At 37.5% G+C, this 23,859-nt stretch overlaps 1 protein-coding gene across 1 annotated transcript; it reads left to right on the top strand.

Annotated features, from left to right (window-relative positions):
• Nucleotides 1–245: 245 nt before the first annotated feature.
• slc25a43 (solute carrier family 25 member 43) lies at nucleotides 246–18,950 on the top strand. Its single transcript, XM_039766109.1, has 5 exons — nucleotides 246–587; nucleotides 5,656–5,897; nucleotides 6,677–6,849; nucleotides 8,860–8,994; nucleotides 16,988–18,950. Exons 1-5 carry the CDS (start codon nucleotides 316–318, stop codon nucleotides 17,198–17,200), a joined length of 1,035 nt encoding a protein of 344 aa, XP_039622043.1. The 5' UTR covers nucleotides 246–315; the 3' UTR covers nucleotides 17,201–18,950.
• Nucleotides 18,951–23,859: the final 4,909 nt, after the last annotated feature.

Genomic DNA, 23,859 nt, shown 5'->3' with positions numbered 1-23,859 from the left:
AAGTCTGGTCTTGATCTGCAGCTAGTTATGATACTGTCTCAGGTACGATGCAACTGGCCTCCTGGCTTTTTTGGCTGAATTGTTGCTGCGTTTACTCACTCTCTTGGCTGGAGGAACTTGTGTGCCTGTGTTAATGGTGGGATGTACTGTAGCACAGCAGCGTTGTGTTTGTGATTGGCTTCTCCTTGTCATGTGACTGTTCGAGTCAAACGATGTCAGTCCCAATATCTTCCTAAGTCAATAATAATTTAGAAATCTGCCTGGTAACCGGCCCTTTTGCTGTATGGCTCGAGTCAACCAGATGTCAAGAAAGTAATGGCATCTATTAAGAGAGATGACCGCCTGACCGTCTCCCAGTGTTTAGTATGCGGCGCAGTGGCAGGCGTTTTCAGTCGGACCGTCACTTCCCCGTTAGACGTCGTGAAAGTCCTGGGCCAGGTCGGAACGTTTCATACTAGAAATGGATTTTGGAACACTTTTCGCCAGGTGTATCGCTCCGAAGGCATTGCGGCGTATTGGAAGGGGAACTTAATTGCCTGCATGCGTTTGTTTCCATACAGTGTAGTTCAGCTGGCATCTTACAAGAGGTACGTATAGTCTGGTACGCTACAGTCATGTGGTTTTATGAGCCTTAATTTACAGTCCATTATGTTTTGTAGTATTGTGCGCATTTTGATGCCCTATAAAAAGACTAAATTCGAAAGTGGTCACTCTCGAAGTTAGTCGTTTTATATGCAATAGTTTGACAGAGACTGGCACAAAGGTGTGTTTTTTAACAAAATGTCTCGGACTTGAGTTATTTATCTTTTATTTATAGGCAGTTAAAGTCTGTCGTCGATTCACTTTTACTTCCCTGCTCATTTTAATCACCTTCTACAAACATTATGTGGTTGTGGATTTTTTGAAAAATATTAAACGTTTTTTTAAAGTACTTGGGTATTTTATCCACACTACTAACGACCACCAACCCACCACCAACTTTACTAACGGCATTCCTTCGCATTCATTTTCTTCCAAAGTGCTTCTCTCAGTCGGTTAAACGAGGGTTACTTTAGTGCATCGACTCTCCCCTGCTAACAAATCAAAACGGCCATCACGCCTTACTGTATTAACCAATCCGAGTGCAGGAATGGGCTCAGCAGGTTGTGACGTAGCATAAACAACATCTGCACCATGCCAGGCATGCAAGCGCCTGTCCACGTCAGTTGTCGAAGGGTTGAGGTAAATAGTTAAGCTGCTATTTCTGGATAAAATATGGATTTCTTCCCTGCTGAAGTCTCGTATTAGATCCTCGTCACGTAGTGGTGGTATGGTGGTTAAAGTTACAACCTCACAACTCCAAGCTGCCCGGTTTATCCTTTTGCGCATTAGGTAATTGGCAAGTAAGTGAGCCCAGCGATGAATCGATATATAATGTGGCCAAGATTGGATCTACGTTACCTTGGTTATGAAATGGATACGTGGTGACAGAAACAGAACGAGTAAAGTATTGATCGTAGGCACCGTTTATTGTTGTCGCCTGCTTTCGCAATGAACGTCACCACAGCGTATTTGGTACAATGCACATTAAGGGGGATTAATGTCGCATTTATGTCACCGTCAAATTGTACAAATTACTTAGCGTCTCCCCGGGAGACAGTAGTACGTTTCAATTCAAACACCTCAGCACATTGGAAATCAAACCTACATTTGTGAACAGAGTGACCTGCAAAACTCCAGGCGGCAGCTAACTGTAGCAGTTCACGGTACTTGAAATGCTAAAATCATTCATCCACTCAGATTCTGAACCCTCATTTTTTATAAGGTACCCTAGACTCTAGGGCCTAGAGTCTAGAGTAGCCCTGGCCTAGACCATAGGGCCTAAGCCAGGCACGAGGAAGACTAATCAACAACCATGTCTGATCCTGTGAGCTTTTTTGAAGCTTGGTAGAATAAAAGTAAAATGATCAATACATCCAGACGCTGTAGCCACTACCCGTGCTTAGTAAAATGATTGAAATGCAACATACAACTAACTATAGCCATTAATTTTGCAAATGCAACATACAACTAACTATAGCCATGAATTTTGCAAATACCTTGTTTGCAATAATGTTCCACTACCAGACATCATTCCAGAATATATAAAATAAATCAAATTTAATTTAAATGTAGTATCAATTTAGTGATTCTGCCTTTGCTATCCTGTAGTTAGTGTGACGGAGACAGAGCTATCTTCCTTTGTATTTATTGCGTTCATTTAGGTAAGTGTTGCTTGCATGGCTGGTATGTTCATATTCACCACTAGAGGGCATCCACTGTCCATGTAATTAAAAGCCAATAACCAGATAGGATTGGATCATGGCGACCTTGAATGTTTCTACTGCTAACACGTTGACAAATGCCTTTATGATATGTGTATTAACAAGTCATGCCAATAATTAGGTGAGTCTGGTAAAGCAAGTAGCCAGCCTGATGTGTCTTGGCATTTTGTAGATTTATGTATATGAAAGTTTTCATCAGTTTTTGCAGAAATGCTCTCATGCTCAATGGGAATACATCTGGGAGGCCCAGGCTGGCAATGTCCACAAAAGGGCTATTGATAATGCCAAGGGTTATTACGACACCTACTGTACCACAAAACCTTCTGTCATTGTCAAAGTGTAGTGGCCTTAATCTGTCACTGATTAATACCTTGAATCCTGAGTGGTAATGGGGACAACTAACAGAGACAGAATTTCACTTTCCACTGCTGTCTGAATCGGAGAAATACTCTCAAACAGTATAGTCCCGGAGTAGCAGGTTTCACCATGTCAAGTGTCCTTGCATACAGTATAGTGTCATACACCATTTAAAACCGTTTTTGTTAGGCCTACTTGGCAGCACCAACATGGAATGTGTTACTATATAACAGACCCTTTTCTTGTCCCGATGGAGATTTTGGAACGGTAACTTCAGTTACCATAGTTACCTTGCCAAATGTGAATCATTACCTTCTGCGAGAAGTACCAAGAGAATTGTGTAACTACTTGCCATGACAGATAATTGCTGGTATTGCCAACCAAAGCGTTTTAGGTTATACTAATGATCATCGCATATTACCCAATTCTGTACATAGACTGGTACTGGGTTAAACTGTTTTTTAGTTTTTTGGGTTTTTTTTTTTTGCCTTGCTATGTAAAGTCAGCTACTTTGTTCTTAAATATTTGCATTCAATGTGTTTACTACCTGAGTGAAGCCATCTATTTACTTTAGTAGGCTGAAGTTTCTCAGTACCTTCATTTAGATCTGGTGGCTTATTTCTTTACAGACCTCCCCTCCTCACTGTCTTTCTGATTGTTTATCTGTCTTTCTTTTTTCACAGGCACAATATTCACATTTGTTTTTCCAATTTATTTCATCAACACTTGGCTTAAACGATCGAATTTCAAAAAATAATGTTATTATTGTAACATTTTGCTTATGTGTGTTGTCAGAAGACTTTAAATCTCACTATAATATGATTGTTAGCCAAACCTACATATTCATTGTTATTTTTGAATACTGTGTTCTCGTTTATACGGTGATCCTTTTTGCAAGAACTGGGTATGTTTGGTGGTCTGACTTTAGAAATTATCCCATGTCCACTTATAATATGTTAATCAAAAACAACTGTTGTGGTTGAGCAACCTAGAATAATGTTGCAGTGTAAGCTTCGGTTTTTATTGCAAAAGGATAAATATAAAATGCACTCAAAGGGTAACTTTTTTCAGTGTCATATTTGGTGCGTATTATTTGCACAATTTAACTGAGTAGGTTGCACTTCAAAAGTTCACTGACAACGAGTGGCATGGCATGGTAATCACTGAATTGGCAGTCCATTTTTACACACCTGTTGAGACAAATGCATTTTCCAGCCATTTTGAAATGCATCTATGAATGTGGCCTAAAATCTATGTATTGCAAACAAACATATGACCCTTTTTTCACCATTTGTTCCCAATAAATCTCATTTTTTTTCACCAAAAGCAAGATAATAGATTCTTCAAAACAGGTTTTTTTATGTACCCTGGAATGTGTGGTTTTTGGCTTCACTGGATGTACCTGAAACTTTAATCTAACATAACTATGAAGCTCAATGCACTACGATGAGTGGCATTATGAGAGGCAAGTTCATAAGTCTTAAGTCTGCTGACTCTATCTGAACTTTCAATAGATACCAGTACATGTTGCTATTCATTGGAACAGTGCAGTAAGTATAAAAACTTTCATTAAGTAAATACTCATCATGCATAGTAACCCCATAGTCAAATGACTAGGTCTCTGTGCATAAAGGGTTATCTCCTGCCAGGGCTCTTAAGATGAGTTTGAAGAATGGCTGGCATTGAACTTGGCCATCTTGTAGGATATAGAGCTTAGGGTAGCTGATATGAGGAGAATATAAGCAGGATGAGTAAACAAGCAATTTGTGCTGAGTCAGTCCCACAAATGGAAAATTTATTTTTGGTCTCCTTTTCTTAGTCTATCAAAAAAAAGTGTTGTTCTCAGAATAGTGAAAATCTTTAGGGATTGTTTGAGTCACTTTGAAGGCTTAATAACCAAAGCATTAGCCATCCATTTTCTAAACCCACCTATCCAGAGCAGAGTCACATATTATTTCTAAGATAATGTGTAAGCATGAAATTGCCTAATCCCTACATTTGACATTCATGCCTACTTTCTGTTGAATGTCTTCATTTTTAAGTGTTTTATTAATTTTGCACACATGTCACAATGTGGTTTTCAATGGCCTTTTCAGTTCAGATTTTAGTTTCCTGTTAGACAGTGTCTTATTCATTTCCTGTTTAAAGGCAGGATGCTATGAGGTAATAAAACTGAAATGTAAAATTAAATCAGTTATACTTAATTTTATTTTTAAAGTAATTCTTGCCTTTATGTACGGTAAAGCAATTTAAAAAAATAAGAATATTTATATTAAATGTCAAATATGCATGTACATTTTCAAGTGAAATAAATTATACCAGATTGCATTTGTCACCATTTATGCCTTACCGATGTATGTGACATTAAGTAACATTTTCAAACTTGCCTATTCCAGTCCAGGGTCAAAACCTTTTCCAGTATCCCTGGGTGTAAGGTAGACACTTACTCTGGACTGAGTATCAGTCTATTGCAGGGTTATATCATGCACACACCCACCCATATGGGACCACATATATAACTGAAAATTAACCTAATGTGGAGGAAGACACAGGCAGACAATGTGCAAATTCAATACAAACAACAGCCAAGGTGTAAGATTTTGATCCAGGGAGCCAGCACCAGTCACTTGCTACTTTGTCTTTGTCTTTGCGTAGAGGTAGAATTTTTTTCTTTCTCGTTAAGTGATTTTCCCTGCTTAATGCACCTAGATGTTTGTTTGAGGAAGAGACCTAGTAGTGCTGCATACTGTAACATACTGATTAATGCTAAAACAGCTGTGTTTGAAGATCTATGTAGATTGTCACTTATTTAAAAATGATTTTTTGTTTTACATTCATCAACTATCCATGCTTCTTTATAGAAATGTTTCCATAATAAGCAGAAATCTATGTCACACTTTTTAAGTTGTCCCCTAAATAGTTTAGCTTTCTTTTCATCAAAGTAATCTTTAACTCTTATTAAGGAGTTGTATTCTTTTTTGTACCTATTTCCTAGGATTCTCCACTTGTATATGGACGACCGAGGATATATCACACAATGGGGGGCCATTGTGGCTGGAAGTCTGGCAGGAATTGTTGCCACTCTGATAACCTATCCGGCTGATGTAATTGAAACCCGTCTTATAATTCAGAACAAGAAAAGCCCATCCTACAAAGGAATTATGGATGCTTTGCGCACCATCTGTAAAAATGAAGGGTTCCTTACTTTGTATCGAGGGGCCTCCCTTACTTTAATAGGTAAGTAAAGCAGTATCAGAACTGGTGAAGAATGAATCCAATTGTTTCAAATACAAATGGAGATTTTTGTTTTTTATTTAAAGCCCCTTCATTGAAACAAATGGGGAAATATTTCTCTGCTGTAAACGTAAGATTTTGGAGTTAAAAACATCAAAAATGCTTTTAATATGTTAACCATTTCATTTTCTCCAATTTTAGTTTAGATAATTTTTGTATAAAGTAAGAATATTAATAGTGTTTGCTATATATGTCTTGAATCTAGTAGATTTATGTAACCTTATATGGAGGTTTTAGTTTTAGCCTCAATACTATTAATACAAATTCAAAAAAATTGATTGGAAATATGTGTGCATTTTATTTTACATATGTTATGTAGTAAAATTTAGAGATTATTCAGTAGTCTCTTTTAAGATGCATATTAATTGTAGTCTTAGCTTACTTCAGAAATTTAGAATACCTTTGTTTTGGTTTTTTTTTTGTAAATGCACAAAAATCACATTGCAGAAAACTGGAATAGATTAGAAAATTATTTCAACAGCTTGCAGCCAGTTAAATTTGTAGAATAGGAAATGGTTAACCAGAAGTGCAGAAATACATTTATGCTTATTAAATTATGTCTAAAAATGGGATCGTGTCACAATAATGTCAGATGCCGTACAATTACGAATATTTTGTTAAAATGTGAAGGTTCTACTTAACATATTTCTGAAAACATTTTAACTGTGTTTTGTGCAAGTCTTTCTACTGCAGTAACTTTTTTTTTTTTTTTACTTTTATAGGTGCAATTCCTTTCTCTTGTGGAGCTTTTTTAGTGTATATGAACCTTGATAAGCTTTGGGGCGAGCCAAGTTTCAAATTTGGACCATTTCAGAATTTCATAAGTGGCTGTTTGGCAGCTGGATTTGCACAGACACTGTCATTCCCTTTTGACACAATTAAGAGGAAAATGCAGGTAAATTTATAATTTTCCACACTTAGTGGGATGTTAATGAAAGTAAATGTTAAGTTGTTAAGGGTGGAGCTTTATTAGTTAACTAGCAAAATACCCGCACTTTGCAGTGGAGAAGTAGTGTGTTAAAGAAGTAATGAAAAAGAAAAGGAAACATTTTAATAATAACATAACATGATTGACAATGTAATTGTTTTGTCATTGTGATGAGTGCTGCTGGCATATATATATATATATATATATATATATATATATGACCTGAAATTTGGTACTCGCATACTATGTGACCTCTACTGTCCACTTTTGGGGAACAACCTCCAAGGTTATTCCTCTTTTTCTTTTATTGTAGAATCAACTCTTGTCAGCAGCCAGCAGGGCGGCCATGCAGCGCATGCATACAGGCGCCATTCTCGTCCCTACCATCTTCGCCATCACTTCCCCTACCTCTTCATATCTTAAGGCTTCAATCTGCCTCAAGAATGATTTAAGTACCAGCTTAAGTGAAAAATTAAAGAAAACGTACTAAGTAATTGCAACACAAGCACTGACTTCAGCAGTTTTAACGCAACAAGATGCCAACAAGAGAAGAGAACAAAGGGGCTGCTAGGGTGGAAAAAGGAGAGCTGCTCAGGAAGCAGCAAGCACATCAACCTCTGAGCAAACAAATGCTAAACATACAGAGAAAGAGTATGAAAACTATGAATGCGCAAGTCAGTTGTATTCACTGCACATTATCGTGTAGTATGCCGTTAACGGTTTAATATAAAAGGGATCCATGCTACACATCAGCCTGGTGCTAGTTTAAACCAGCTGCAATGAAAACAGATGGTATGTCAGTGCTGGAATTTTCTGTATTAAGTTGGATCTTATTAAAAGGCTGAATTTAAAATTAGCCAGCTCCCAAACTTTATTATATATTTTTTTTACATAATCTCACATTACAGCATCATGTTGGACATCTCTAAAGGAGGACACTGCTGCAGTTACAAATAAATGAGTACCAGTACAACAGCTTACTGAGTTGCTAAGGCATTTACTGTACCATTGGCAGTTGTGAAATAAGGGCGTGGTACTTGGATACGGATAACATTACATTATGCTTATCAAGGTCTAAGCTGTATATCAACAGAATATTACAGTTCACTTGAAACATATTTCCACCACTTACTGCAATATTTTTGGTTTCTATGTATAATTCGTGCAGATATTAAAAGGTAAATATATATTTTTCAGCTGTAGGATTAAATGTTAGTTACACTGTGAATTTAACCACTGCAAGTTAATGAAAGGTAAATTGTATCTGATTTTTCTGCGTAGAGTTGAGTGGCATCTTAGCTTTCTGTGTATGCTTTGGCACACTGGATTGAACGTTTTACTCAAATTTGATTACTTTGATGTAAACTTAAAATTTCTTTAACCTATTTTATCATAACATATTCAAACCTATTTCAGCCAATTGAGGATCATATGAGGCTGGAACCTATCCGTGTAGCAGTAGATGTAAGGAAGAACATAACCCTAGACAAGATGCCATCCATTGCAGGGCCCACTCAGCATAAATACATGCTTACTCGCATGGGGTCAGTTACAAATTGCCAGTAATCTTGAAATGTATGTTTTTCATGCAGGTTTACGTTGTACAACATCTGCAAGATCAGACCTTATCTGACAGAGTATGCTGCACAACTACTGGTCCAGACTTTGGTCTTGTTGCATTTTGGATTATTGCAACTCACTTCTGGCAGGAGTACCTGCTTGCACTGTGAAGCTGCTACAAATTGTCCAGAATGTAGCAGCCCATCTTGTAGTTAACCATCCAAAATGGGTATATGTCACTCCACTCTTCAGGTCACTACATAAGCTCCCTGTAGCAGCACTCATCAAGTTTAAATTCCTGATGCTTGCCTACAGAGTAGTCAGTGGGTCAGCACTTGTGTAAATGGGGACACTTGCATGGTTCTATGGTTGATGGTGATTGCAAAAGCTTAAAACATTTAACGGTTTCTCTTCTAGGCACAGAGTCCTATTTTGCCTCATTGTGGTGGAGTTAATGTCCATTTTTCTGGCATGGTTGACTGCTTCAGACAAGTTATAAAAATTAAAGGCATCCACTGTCTTTGGGATGGATTGACAGCCAATCTACTAAAGGTACGTTCTTGTGATTATTGGTTTGGCAACTCTTTTTTTTTTTCATTTTTCCTTTGCACTTAATGAATAATATTATACAGGATAGTTACAGTATGTATAGCATGTACCTACTGCAGTGTTGCTATAAAATGAAAATCTATAAATGAAATCAAAAGAAATAATGTCAAATAACACTGCTGTTATTATATAACACTTCCAGTTATTCTACAGTCAGAGAGTACTGAATATGGCTGAACCTGTGTCCAGTGCAAGTTACTTACAAATTATTTTAGTATATATGTACATTTTGAAAAAGTGCTGTTTTAACTTGTTGACTTAAGTCAAAGTCAAAGTGAACTTTATTGTCATCTCAACCATATACAAGTATACAGATAGACGAAATTGCGAAGCTCAGGGTCCACAGTGTAACAACATGATGTGCAAATAGTAAATTAAAAATAGAATAAAAATTTTAAAATTTATAATTAAAACACAAACAAGACAAGACATTGTGCAAAGATAGGACAAACAAGTAGCAGCAATATTGATGTGTAAGATATGTAATATAATAAGTAAATAAATAATAAATAATAGATATAGATAATACAGAAATTATCAGTGTATGATAATAGTTGTTTAAGACGTGTGTAAACAATGACAGGTCAGAATGTTTCATAAATCCTTATAGGTCAGTATGAGATTTTCAGTTCTTAGCTGGATAGTGGTTTTCATGTATAAAAGTTCTGTTTTTAGTGGTGGTTGAGGCCGTGTGGAAGGTCCCAGGGGGCAGCCTGGTGTTAAGGAGTCTAACAGCTTGGGGATAAAAACTCTCCTGCAGCCTCGCAGATTTGGCTTTGATGCTGCAGTATGTTCTCTTGGATGGCAGAAGCGTGAAAAGTCCATGTGAGGGGTGTAAGGGGTCCTGCACAATGCTGCAGGCCTTGCGGACACTGCGTTTGTAAAATATGTCCTGTAGTGAAGGGAGAGGCACCCCAATAATGTTCTCTGCTGTCTTCACTGTCCTTTGCAGGCGCTTGCTGTCGGATATGTTGCAGTTGCCATACCAGACAGTGATGCAGCTGGTCAGGACACTCTCTAGGATGCCTCTGTAGAACATGGTGAGGATGGAAGGGGGAGGACGTGCTTGATTCAGCCGCCTCAGGAAGTGTAGTCTCTGCTGGGCTTTCTTGATTAGTGATGAGGTGTTATGTGTCCAAGTAAGTTCCTCAGTTAAGTGCACACCGAGGAACTTGGTACTCCTAACAATCTCCACATCTAAACCATTGATGCTGAGCGGGATGTGGGCAGGACGTGATTTTCTGAAGTCCACGATTATCTCTTTTGTTTTGTCGACATTGAGAGATAGATTGTTGTCTTCACACCATGCGGACAGCCATTTCACCTCATCTCTGTATGCTCTTTCATCATCCCTGCTTATCAGTCCAAGCACCGTCGTATCATCCGCAAACTTGATGATGTGATTGGTGTTGTGCGTGGCTGTGCAGTCGTGAGTCAGCAGGGTGAAGAGCAGTGGACTAAGCACACAGCCCTGCGGTGCTCCAGTGCTCAGTGTGATGATGCAGGAAGTGTTGTGGCCCATCCGAACTGACTGGGGCCTCTCTGTCAAGAAGTCCAGGATCCAATTGCAGAGGGTGGTGTTTAGGCCCAACCTGCTCAGTTTTACAACCAGCTTTGAAAGGGATGATTGTGTTGAAGGCAGAGCTAAAGTCTATGAATAGCATCCTGACATATGTGTCTTTTTTATCCAGATGTGTCAGGGAGATGTGAAGGGCAGAGCATATGGCATCCTCAGTTGACCTGTTTGACCGGTATGCAAACTGAAGAGGGTCAAGGGAGGCAGGGAGATTAGTCTTTATGTGTGACATGACTAACCTTTCGCCTTAAGACAAGGATGGTCAATTTTTGTGGCTTTCTTAATTCCAAAAACATCATACCTGAAAGTTAATTATACAGTATTAATAATAATTATTAAAACACATTTTCAAAGAGCTTAGGCAAGTTGTGTTTAAAAACTATGGTATGTATCTTATAAAATCATGTAGATTTGCTTAAAATCCAAGGGACACAAATCTTATAGTCTGTGTAAGGTCCAAGGACATTGAAGATCTGAATTTGCAGTTGTATTGACAGTGTGAATAATAATGAATTTGAGGCTGATTGAACTGTACAAGGCGTGTACAGACAACAATTAGAAGAACTTTGCTCATCACCAAGTATTGAAAATGTCAGCTTTGATTAAACACCTATTAATTAGCCATGAGTCACAAATTCTAGTTTCTCAACATGCCAAATATCAGCTTTTTCTGAATTCTGGAATAACTGGGATTAATTCATTACATTTACTGTTCTTATATGTTTATATGTATTTAGAAATTGAAGCCAATGTAACTGGCTGGGGCATCTTACTGCTTCTGTTATTTCTCACTGTTGGTCAATAATAATAGGACTGGCTTATGTATAAAACCCAGTGAGTACCGTCCATATTTACCGTTACGTTAGAACAGTTGTTACTTAGTTTTCATGAGGTTTTACTTTAAATATCTGTGAATTTGCTGCTAGTTATGTATGTGTTCTTCACTTTTAGTGAGGGTTTCAAAATTTTGGTGCATCTCACATCTGGCTAAACATGTCTCAATAACTGGAATAGCCGATATAACATTAGTTCACTTGTATAGTATATGAGGTGGCATCTTAATTTTAGATTAATAAAAAAAAAACAAAATGCATAATTCAGCTAGGTCCAAAGATTTGTCATTGCTTTGACTCATCAGTTTCTGTGGATAATTGAAATATGTTAAACCAGGTGTGATCAACGTGGGTCCTGGGGGGGCCACAATAGCTATAGGTTTTGGTTCATAGTTATGGATAATAATTTCCTTATCTTAAAGAAACAGTAAGAGGAATATCACAGATTAAAACAATTTGTACCTGCTATAAGATTATTCTGTACAATTATAGTTACTAGGTCCTAATAATCTCAGACTCGTACATTTTCTTCTTGTATTCCTTGAAAATATCTAACTACTGTATCTGTCTTTTCCAATTTTAACTTGCTTATTATTTAGCAGGTTATATGAAGAAACCCTAGATGGGGCATCCACCATATTGGTCCAATTTAGAATTACTAATTATCCTAACATGATATCTAATTAGGGAGTCCAATTTACAATTTAGGATCTGTGAGGCAGCAGTAACATATGCCTGTAGAGATATCACTCAAGTTAGTCACATCAATGCAGGACACAATTTTCCTTGCCAAGACAAATGTGTCCTTTACATTCAATAAGAAATTTAACAACCTTCATCTCTCAGTGCTTTGTTTTAATTTACAATGCACCAAGCTTTGAAAAAGTGCTGTTAGAGTGGCCAGACAGAAGCCACTCCTTAGTAAAAGGCACATGGCAGCCCGCCTGGAGTTTGCCAAAAGGCACCTGACGGACTTTTTAGACCATGAGAAACAAAATTCTCTGGTCTGATGAGACAAAGATTGAACTCTTTGGTGTGAAAGCCAGGCGTCACGTTTGGAGGAAACCAGGCACCGCTCATCACCAGGCCAATACCATCCCTACAGTGAAGCATGGTGGTGGCAGCATCATGCTGTAGGGATGTTTTTCAGCAGCAGGAACTGGGAGACTAGTCAGGATAAAGGGAAGGATGACTGCAGTAATGTACAGAGACATCCTGGATGAAAACCTGCTCCAGAGCGCTCTTGACCTCAGACTGGGGCGACGGTTCATCTTTCAGCAGGACAACGACCCTAAGCACACAGCCAAGATATCAAAGGAGTGGCTTCAGGACAACTCTGTGAATGTCCTCGAGTGGCCCAGTCAGAGCCCAGACTTGAATCTGATTGAATATCTCTGGAGAGATCTTAAAATGGCTGTGCACCGACGCTTCCCATCCAACCTGATGGAGCTTGAGAGGTGCTGCAAAGAGGAATAGGCGAAACTGGCCAAGGATAGGTGTGCCAAGCTTGTGGCATCATATTCAAAAAGACTTGAGGCTGTAATTGCTGCCAAAGGTGCATCGACAAAGTATTGAGCAAAAGCTGTGAATACTTATGTACATGTAATTTCTCTGTTTTTTTTTATTTTTTAATAAATTTGCAAAAACCTCAAGTAAACTTTTTTCACATTGTCATTATGGGGTGTTGTGTGTAGAATTCTGAGGAAAAAAATGAATTTAATCCATTTTGGAATAAGGTTGTAACGTAACAAAATGTGGAAAAAGTGATGCGCTGTGAAAGCTTTCCGGATGCACTGTATATGGTTGAAATAGTGTTTTATTCTAATTGTTATTTTCAGTCTTCCATGGAAGCGGGTAAGCTCCTAATGCAACTACATTTTCAATTTTATATTTAGAATGTCAATCAAGCATTGAGGTTTTTGCCAGTTCTAATCTCTATCTAGTTTACATGGGAAATGAAGATATCTGAAAGATTTGCTTCTAATGTTTCTTCTTCATATACAAACTTTTGCCTTTAAAAACTGGGTTTGTCCAATCTGTTTTGCTTTATTCTGATTTTGCGTTTCATTACTTTGGATATTTTTTTGTTTTTTTATTATTAATACTTTTTATGTATTCCAGTGATATATGTTAGGTTCTTTGGGAACTATTAGAACATTAGAAAAAAATTGACAAGAACAAGCCATTCAGCCCAACAAAGCTCTCCAGTCCTGTGCACTGTAGATGCCACATGGGCTGGATGGGCCAGGAGAGGGAGCAGACTCAGAAGAGAAGACCAGAAAGGGTGGATGGACAGCTCGTTTAAAAAATAAATAAATAAATAAATAAATAAATAAGACATCGTTAGGGGTTTTTACTCCCCAGCACGCTAGATGGCAGCAGCCCTGGTTTTCAATGCCCAGTGCGGAGTCATCAGGGCATACTGGGAAATACAGCCCGGCAGGGCAACCCTGCTGGGGTCACGGGATGCCACAAGAGGGAGCTGCAGGGAGACAAGCTTCCTACTGTGATGGACTTCCGTGTGACCCAGAAGTACTTTGATCGGGCAATTACCCTGGCACCAGAAGTACATTAAGTTTACTGTCCTATAGTTAGTTGGATCTGCCCGCTCATCATTGTTCTATAATGGAACAATATGTGTTATTTCTCACACCTTAGGGACTTCCTCCCCAGTAGTTTTCAAAAAATATGCATTGAATTTATATATACACTTTCTTTGAAGATAAATGTATCCTGGCTATGGTGATTAGTTTGATTTCAGCTCAGTTAATCCAAGCAGTACTTTTCCCTGTACAATTTTTAAATCACTAAGTACCTCCTTGGTAGTCCATGTTACTGCTGGTAGTGGATTGGGTTGGGGCAGAGGGAGGGTTATCCACTTCCTCACATGTGAAAACCTCAGGAAAATGTTAGTTTAGAGCATTGCCATTCCAGTGTCTGTATATTTCTGTTCCTAATATGCTTCATCTCCTTTTTGACTGTTCTTTTACTGCTACAATACTGAAAGAATCTCCTTTGGTTATTTTTTGCATTATCTGCAGTATTTTCTTCTAACTGTTTTTTTAGCTTCCCTAATATCGTTCTTAATCTTATCTCAAACACCAACCACAGGGTGTATGAGAGCATATTAGTCTTTTGTGCCTTATAGTACTGCATTTTCTTTTGCAGCATCTTTTTATCTCATATTTATACACAGCAAGTTTTTTTTTAATTTCTTAATTATTCCAAATTGTGGAATGCACTTGTCTGGCATTATATTTAAACATTTTTAAATCTGTTCCAATGCTGCTCATCTGTCTTCACACCTAAAAACTTATAACAGTTTATCCAGCACCCCATGACTACAATATACTCCTTTAAACTCCCCTTTCTTAATATTATTAAAAAGATGCACATTGAAATTAATATACTACACTCCTAAAATAAGGTTTATATCCTTAATACTTTTTAGCCAAATCTGGAAATCCTCACTAAGAATCATCCAATTAAAGAAGGCGTGCATTTAAATTGTTATTCATCAATGGCAACCCACCATTATTTTATTTTTGATACTCTTGGCATTCAATCAAGCAATCAAGTTACTATGAATATTTGTTATTTCACTACTGTTTGTCTATTCATATACAGTTCTAAACCTAGCCTGTCATAAGCACCCTGTGGCCCCCCTGCCCTAGTTTAAATTTTCCTTGGTCAAACTACTCCTATACAGGCCCAATACACTGGTGCCCCTCCAGTACAAATTTAACTTATCACAACATAATGGGTCCCATCTCTTTCTTGAAGGCGTTGCAATGCCCTGTAATCTATATCCTTCTATCCTAAACTAACATTTGAGCTATACCTAATGACTTCTGATCTCCTCAGTCTTATCTGGACTAACATGTGGCACAGGCAGAATTTCAGTGAAGACCACTTTGTCAGTTCTACTCTTCAGCCTGTCACCTAACTCATTAAATATGGAAGACAGAGCTGACAGTCTGCCCTTTTTTAATGTCATTTGTTCCATCCACCCATGGAGGTCTTCTACCTAGCACCCAGAGGGCAACACACTGTGCAAGACTGTTCCTCTGGAACAAAACTACATCTGTGTCTCGTTAATGATTAAGTCCCCCACTATCACAAACTATCTCTTTATGGTGGACTGGTTTTGAGGGGCTCCCTCATAACAGTATTTATGTTAGTTGGGGCTCCTCATAGCAACTTACCACCTTAGAGTTTTCAGAGTCACTGTCCAACTCCATAATGTCCTTAAAAAATTTTTTGATACTTCCAATTCTGGGGTTGATGTCCCCAGACATTGTGCATTATTTACCTTGTGCCCATGTCCAACTGTAACCCACTTATCTATCTCTGCCTGTCTGGTCTGGATTCTCCTCCCTCGACACCTTAGGGCTGCAAACCATCTTCATAAAGGATACCTAGGCCAGGTCTGCCATCAAATTAAGATGTAGCCTTCAGGAAGGCCTGACACATTTAAACCACCCTACAGAAAGTAAAAAACTATAGCCTATTGTGAATGAGTGTGTGTGTGTGTGTGTGAACTAGCATCCTGTCCAGGGATAGTCCCGATCTAGCGACCAATGCTAGTGTGTAATGGTCCAGCTCCACACAAAACATCTAATGGGGAAAACACATTCACATAAGTCTAACGGTGCGTTTTGATTGTTATTAAAACATACCCAGTAGTTGTAATACATTGTGAAAACAGCCTTAAATCTATTTCTGAATTTATGGGATTCCAGGCCTTTTATAAATATGATGAGGACAATTTTAGTTTTGGCTGTGAGATTTTCTTTTATTTGCATTCGGTGAGTTTCCTGAAAGTGTTTTAAGAGTCAGTCAGAGGGGTGTTCTGCTGCAGCACAAAATTGTTGACAGACTGATTAAAATAGCACATGCTTGCTTTATACATAAACAAACATGTCGTATATGCTGTCACATACTTTGAGCAGCTGCCCACATCAGCTGTAAAATTCAACAGACATTCTTCATCAAGGGTTAGTCGGTCATTTTTTTTTTTTAATGAAGACACGTGTACAGTATGCCTCAAAGTATGCTATAAATCGCAAACTATTCCTTTATGAGAGATCATTCATTGTATTTAGTGGGAATCCCCTGCTCCTCTAGCTGTTATGCAATTTCTAAAGTGTTTAATACTATGCACCAGTTGTAAACTAATTTAGAATTTTCATCAATAATAGGATCATTTGATTGCTTCCCTTCATTCATTCATGTTTTGATATCTTTTTAAAGTATCTCACACATACACGTGTATACTTATAAGGTGTTTGGTGCAACATGGCACCAAATCATATCTGTAACTGTATTCTTGCAGTAATGCTGTTAAAACAAGTTTTCTGTGGTATGTTAGCACTGTTAAGTCAAAACTTTCTTTCAAGCTTTATTTGTAGCATTTCTTCATAGATCAATTTATTTTGGAGTTCTTTATGCAAATACACTACACTTGGTGCCAGAATTATAAAACATTTAACTATCTTAAGTAATTTTTCTTTTTTTTTCATTCTAGATTGTCCCATACTATGGTTTGATGTTCAGCACTTTTGAATTCTGCAAGCGTGTGTGCCTCTATAAGAACGGTTTTATTGTATCACCCCTCAGCTATCAGTTGGCACCAGGAGTGGACCAGAGCCTAAGGCCTCAGGAGTTGAGAGAATTGAGGAAATACTTCCACAACAGGAACTTCAAGTCAGAACAGAGCAGTTTGAAAAGCAGGTGGTGAGGAGAAAAGAATGTTGGCAACCTATAGTACTCCACCATACAATCCTTTTTTTATACTGTATGAAATGCGAATGCTTTTATTTATCACTGAAAAATGCATGAAGTTTGATTTGCTTTGTATACTGAACTACAGAAAATATCTGGAACCAATGGCAATAATAATTTGCAAATTAATTTATTCTTAAAAATAGCTTTAGTTAGTATTTAACAGTGAAAGTGCCATCAATAATTTAAAGTGGAGTGGAAGTTCAACTTGTATATCAAATATACAAGTGCATAGATATAATTTAATCAGTGTACTTTACTCTTCTGCTACCACTGCACAAACAAAATGCCAAAGATACTTATTTGCAAGAAATTTCTCAAGCACTTTGTTTTTCTCATTCACTTCTTATCTGCGCTGAGAGTGTTTCTATTACATTATTTATAATGCACACATTTACAATTTATGTTCATGATCTACTTTTGTTATCTTGACTTATGGATGTATCCTCATTAAACACACCTTGGTCAATAGTATGGCATTTAGAAATCGTGATCAATAATCCTTTGTCATTCATCTGTAGCTTTCGTATTGAAATCCATCATGAAGTACTTTACTTTTGTCTTCACATACAACTGTAGTATAAGATGACTTAATCCAAATTGTTCATTTTGTTATGTGGAGAACGTAGGTAGATCTTGGATCTTCTTCCTACGTCATAGATATATAGCCATTGTCTTGACTCCCTCCTTAGAGTCAAGAAGCAGATTTAAGTTAAACTGCTCTTTTTCTTGTCTTGATACAGATCCAGAAAATTACAGTTGGGTAGCTTAATTCCGGACCCTGCTACCTTTTCTTTTAAGAAGACCTTTCTGGTTTCTGCCTTGAATGCACTTTCTCTCCATGTGTGTATGTGTATGTATGTGTGTACAAATATTTAGTTAGAAGGGTTGTGACAAATCTGAAACATTGATTGTGTCTATAGACAATTTTCTCAGGTCAGGTGTGGAGAAGTTTGAAATCACAGAGATTTCTCATTTAGTAAACACTCCTCTCACATGCACCAAAGATTTGAACAAAAAGGCCATGTAGAAAACTAATTAATACATCTATTTCACATTCTTCTTAAGTGTACCATTAACTTTCATGAAGCACAATTCCAGATAATAAAAACAAATAACACATGGACCTCATATTTCCACTGTGGGTTTAATCTCATTATTTTCAATACTTGAAGATGGTAAATGCAATAAGTGATCATTTCAATATATGTTATTTTCAATAGCATTTACTGCATATTGATACTTGATGTTAGTTTATTTACAATTCATTATGTAACTTTTATATGCTCTTTTTAAAATATAATATTTACATGTAACTCTGGCTGTGGTGACTTTGTGTAAAGTATGAAACTTGCTTTCTGGATTCTAAACACTTTCCATGCTGTTGCTTTATTTCATGTCATAGTTTGGCCCTGTAAATCCTGTAGTTTATTTAATGTTCTCTATAGGTTTATAGGTTCATTATTGTTAATATACAGAGTACACTGAAATTCACACTTTGCCACTGTCCATTGCCATGGTAAAGGATATACATGACAATACAATAAACTTGGTTTTTCCAATAAAACCAGAATAAGTGAAATGTCACCAGTACATTGGCATATATAATCATACATGTGAAAATTTCTACACCACCATTTTAATGAGGATGTTTAAAAACACTGTAATATAATATTCCAAATGGTTTTAAAATATATGTTAACAGATATATGTATGACAGATTCATTTTTCAAAGTTTTATATTGGCAAGTAGCAGTTGTGCACTCTGAGTTGCATGAGTGTACCGACAACAACAACTTTTATTTATATACCACATTTTCATACAAATGATGCAACTCAAATTGCTTTGCAGGATGAAGAAAGAGAAAAATGACAAAATATAGAAAATAAAATTAGGCCATACTATTTAACATAGAGTAAAAGTAAGGTCCGATGCCCAGGGAGGACAGCAAAAACAAAAAAAAAAAAACTCCAGACGGCTGGAGAAAAAAAACAAAATCTGCAGGGGTTCCAAAGCCACAAGACCACCCAGCCACTTCTATGCATTCTACCTAACATAAATGATCTCCATCAGTCCTCATGGTATTCAGACTTCACATGGAAGAACTTGATGATGATGGTCATGTGGACCTCAGGCCTTCAATCCATCAAAGTAGGGACTGCACGGTTCTTTGATCGATGATGTAGATCACAACCACAGAAACTCTGATAAAGAACAACAGAGAAAGTAGGGGTTAGTATGGATTTCAGAGCCACCATGAATGATAATGATAATTAAATGCATATACAGAATATCAGGATTAAACTAAAATGAAGCTATGAGAAGGCCATGTTAAAGTAATAGGTTTTTAGCAGTTTTTTTTTAAATGCTTCACTGTATTAGCCTGGCGAATTTTTATCGGTAAGCTATTCCAGATTTTAGGTGCATAACAGCAGAAGGTTACCTCACCACTTCTTTTAAGTTTAGCTCTTGGAATTGTAAGCAGACACTTATTTGAAGATCTAAGGTTATTATTTGGAGTGTAAGCTGAAAGACATTCTGAAATATAGGATGGGGCGAAATTATTTAAGGCTTTGTAAACTATAAGCAGTATTTTAAAGTCAATTCTAAATGACACAGGTAACCAGTGTAGTGACATCAAAACTGGAGAGAGGTGCTCGGATTTTCTTTTCCTAGTTAAGATTCTAGCAGCTGCATTCTGTACTAGTTGCAATCAATTGATGTATTTTTTGGGTTGTCCTGAGAGGAGTGTGTTACAGTAATCTAGTCGACTGAAAATAAAAGCGGGAACTAATTTCTCAGCATCTTGAAATGTTATTAAGAGGTCTAACTTTTGCTATGTTTCTTAAGTGAAAAAATGCTGTCCTAGTAATCTGATTAATATGTGATTTAAAATTCAGGTCAGAGTCAATAATTACCCCCAAATTCTTTACCTCCGTCTTGACTTTTAATCCTAATGGATCAAGTGTATTTCTAATACCCTTATTATATCCTTTTTGCCAATCACTAAAATTTCTGTTTTCTTCTTATTTAGTTTGAGAAAATTACTACTCATCCATTCAGAAACACAAGCAAGACATTGAGTCAGTGAACCAAGAAAGTCGGGGTCATCAGGTGCTATTGATAAATACAGTTATGTGTCATTAGCATAGCTTTGGTAGCTCATGTTTTGCCTTGAGATAATCTGACCTAACGGAAGCATGTAGATCAAAAAGAGCAGTGGACCATGGATAGATCCTTGTGGATATAGAATATCATGTGTCTTTGAAGTATAATTACCAAAACTAACAAGGAATTTTCTACCTGACAGGTAGGACTCAAGCCAATTTAAGACACTGCAAGAGAGGCCCACCCATTGACTAAGGCGATTTCTAAGAATATTGTGAATAATGGTATCAAATGCAGCACTCGGATAAGAGGATGAGAACAGATACATGGCCTCTGTCTGCATTTACCCGCATGTCATTTACTACTTTAACCAGTGCAGTTTCTGTACTGTGATTTGTTCTGAAACCCGACTGAAACTTACTTAGAATAGCATGTTTATTGATGAGGTAATTTAGCTGCATAATGACTGCCTTCTCTAGGATTTTACTTAAGAAAGGCAGGCTAAAAATAGGTCTAAAATTTTCAAAAGCAGAGGAGTCAAGATTATTTTTCTTGAGCAGGAGTTTAACCACAACAGTCTTAAGACAGTCTGGAAAGACCCCTGTATCTAACGATGAGTTTGCTATGTCAAGAATACTATCAATTAGCACGCCAGATACTTCTTTGAAAAAACTTGTTGGTATTGGGTCAAGGACGCAGGTGGAGGGTCTCAGATGAGAAATTATTTTATATAAATCAGGTAAATCTATCCTGGTGAAGAAATTGAATTTGTTTAAAATGGAGTACCAGGGTTTGAGAGGATCAGTATTGGGGATGTGTACTATATTATTTCTAACCTCATTCATTTTGTGATAAAAAACATAGCAAAAGCCTCACAAGTTTAACTGGAAGTTTTTGGAGGTATTCCATTGAGTGACCTGGGACCTTGTGGAGAATAAAACTCTGGGATTACTAGGATTGTGATTTATGTGCATAGTCACTATGAATTAGAAAAGTGTTTTTGAAAATAGATATTTATGTTTTAAGATCTAGAGCACTCTCTTTTCCAAAGGAACATATAAATCATAGGTTGCAATTGTTTTACAACTGGAACACTGCCAATATTTTCATTATGTAAATTGTGGTAGGGCCTTACCAGAAGTTTTATTTATGTGTTCAGACTTTTTTTAATGTTAACATTAGCTTACTGAATAATATCTGTTCCTCTTTTTTAAATGAATGGCGTGTGAACTAGCAAGTCTCACTATTCATATTTCAAAAAATTCAAACTAACAAGAGGTTGTTGCCTCATTTGGCATCAGATCGTTGTGATACACTCTGACAGCATCCTCCTCTGACAAAATACAGATATAAAACATCAAATAAATTGGGAGCCTCTCAACCACCTGCTCAGCAAAATGTATTGGCTATAAACTACTTAAATTGAAAGAGAAATACCAAATTTAGAATCAAACAGTGCTGAGCTTAAAAAGGAAAAGCCACAGTATGATGGAAAGAATACACAGAGTACATCCACTGCACAGCTTGAATATAAGACTCTGGGGTTGATGACAAACCATCATGCAGCCAAGTGTTTTCTGGACAGCACAAAGCCAGCAAACAATTGGAAAAAAACAATGTTCTCTATACCTGTTTGTTTTTCATTGGGACTCTATGCTCCTTTAAAACAAGGGCATCATGCTGCTTGGGTCTTTTCAACAAAGTAGAGGAAGCATGCATAGGGCATCCTTGGTGGCTTTTTCAAATTTAGTGCCATCAGGCCTCCCCAGTGGTGGGTGGAACGAATTGACCTTTTAGCCCAATTCTGATCAGTGTTGTGTGCATTCTTGATACTGATTTACTATTGTCTTCTTTCTTTTTAAATTATTGGAGCTGCCTGTAAGGGAGGCAATTGGCACTGGACTTTTCAATACACTTTTTTATGGATTACATTGCATAACCTTCACTAGAAAACACATGATCAAAAAAAACAACAGCCCTCTTTGTTAATGTCGGGAATAAGAGGCTGCAGCCTTCAAGCATCACCAGTAAACTGGAAGGTTCTGGGTGCAGAGGTGTGCAGACACACACACACACACACACACACACACACACACACACACGGGTAAACCTAAGAACATTGCAGGCCCAATAGAGCTAGCCCAGTTAGCTTAAAACAAGCTGGCAGCATTCGGTAGAAAGACAATTTTGCGTTTTACAAAAGCAGTATTTTTCTAGGTGAGAAATGACATTGGGATTATGATGGAAAATTGGAAAAAAATGCTTAAGAAGACAATATTCAGATTTATAAAAAAAAATTTTATCGCAGGAAGCTGTGCCCCACCTTCTCTTAATGTACAAAAACTTCTGCTGACAAGATAAGTCAGGGTAACAAAGTAGTCTGTCAATAGTGACAGAATTATCAACCTTGGTCCGCACTACTACTGTAAAACAGTTTTAATTTCTGTATCATTATAATGATATATTTTTATTAAGGATTGCAATTTTACATTAAGCATTCTACTGTATTTTATGAAAAATGTTGTTTATATGTTGACCTTTGTAACATGTAAATCATACAGTATCTTCTTCTTCTTTCAGTTTCTCCCATTAGGGGTTGCAACAGCAGATCAACTTCTTCCATATCTTTCTGTCCTCTGCATCTTGTTCTGTTACTCCATCACCTGCATGTCCTCTCTCACCACATCCATAAACCTTTGCTTAGGCCTTCCTTTTTTCCTTTTCCTTGGCAGCTCTGTCCTTTGCATCCTTTTCCCAATATACCCAGCATCTCTCCTCTGCACATGTCCAAACCAACGCAATCTTGCCTCTCTGACTTTGTCTCCCAACCGTCCAACTTGAGCTGACCCTCTAATGTACTCATTTCTAATCCTATCCATCCTCGTCACACCCAATGCAAATCTTAGCATCTTTAACTCTGCCACCTCCAGCTCTGTCATCTCCTACTTTCTGGTCAGTGCTACCGTCTCCAACCCATATAACATAGCTGGTCTCAATACCATCCTGTAGACCTTCCCTTTCACTCTTGCTGATACCTGTCTGTCACAAATCACTCCTGACACTCTTCTCCACCCATTCCACCCTGCCTGCACTCTCTTTTTCACCTCTCTTCCACAATCCCCATTACTTTGTTCTGTTGATCCCAAGTACTTAAACTCATCCACCTTTGCCAACTCTTCTCCCTGCATCCTCACCATTGCACTGACCTCCTTCTCATTTACACACATGTATTCTGTCTTGTTCCTATTGACCTTCATACCTCTCCTCTCTAGAGCATATCTCCACCTCTCCAGGGTGTCCTCAACCTGCTCCCTACTATCGCTAGAGACCACAATGTCATCAGCAAACATCATAGTTCACGGGGACTCCTGTCTAATTTCGTCTGTCAACCTGTCCATCACCATTGCAAATAAGGGCTCAGAGCCGATCCCTAATATAATCCCACTTCCAAGTTGAATGCATCCGTCACTCCTACCGCATATAAATCATACAGTATACAGTACTTA

The sequence above is a fragment of the Polypterus senegalus genome, chromosome 10 (assembly GCF_016835505.1).
Source record: "Polypterus senegalus isolate Bchr_013 chromosome 10, ASM1683550v1, whole genome shotgun sequence".
Taxonomy (NCBI): Eukaryota; Metazoa; Chordata; class Cladistia; order Polypteriformes; family Polypteridae; genus Polypterus; species Polypterus senegalus.
The sequence above is the reverse complement of the archived record's forward strand: the minus strand, read 5'-3'. Positions and strand labels throughout refer to the sequence as shown.

Bases quoted from the DNA above. Each gene is read 5' to 3' on its own strand.
- slc25a43 (XM_039766109.1), top strand. From the start codon at position 316: ATGGCATCTATTAAGAGAGATGACCGCCTGACCGTCTCCCAGTGTTTA. The intron at 5,898-6,676 runs GTAAGTAAAGCA...TTACTTTTATAG, and splicing joins GGCCTCCCTTACTTTAATAG to GTGCAATTCCTTTCTCTTGT. The intron at 8,995-16,987 runs GTACGTTCTTGT...TTTTCATTCTAG, and splicing joins TGACAGCCAATCTACTAAAG to ATTGTCCCATACTATGGTTT.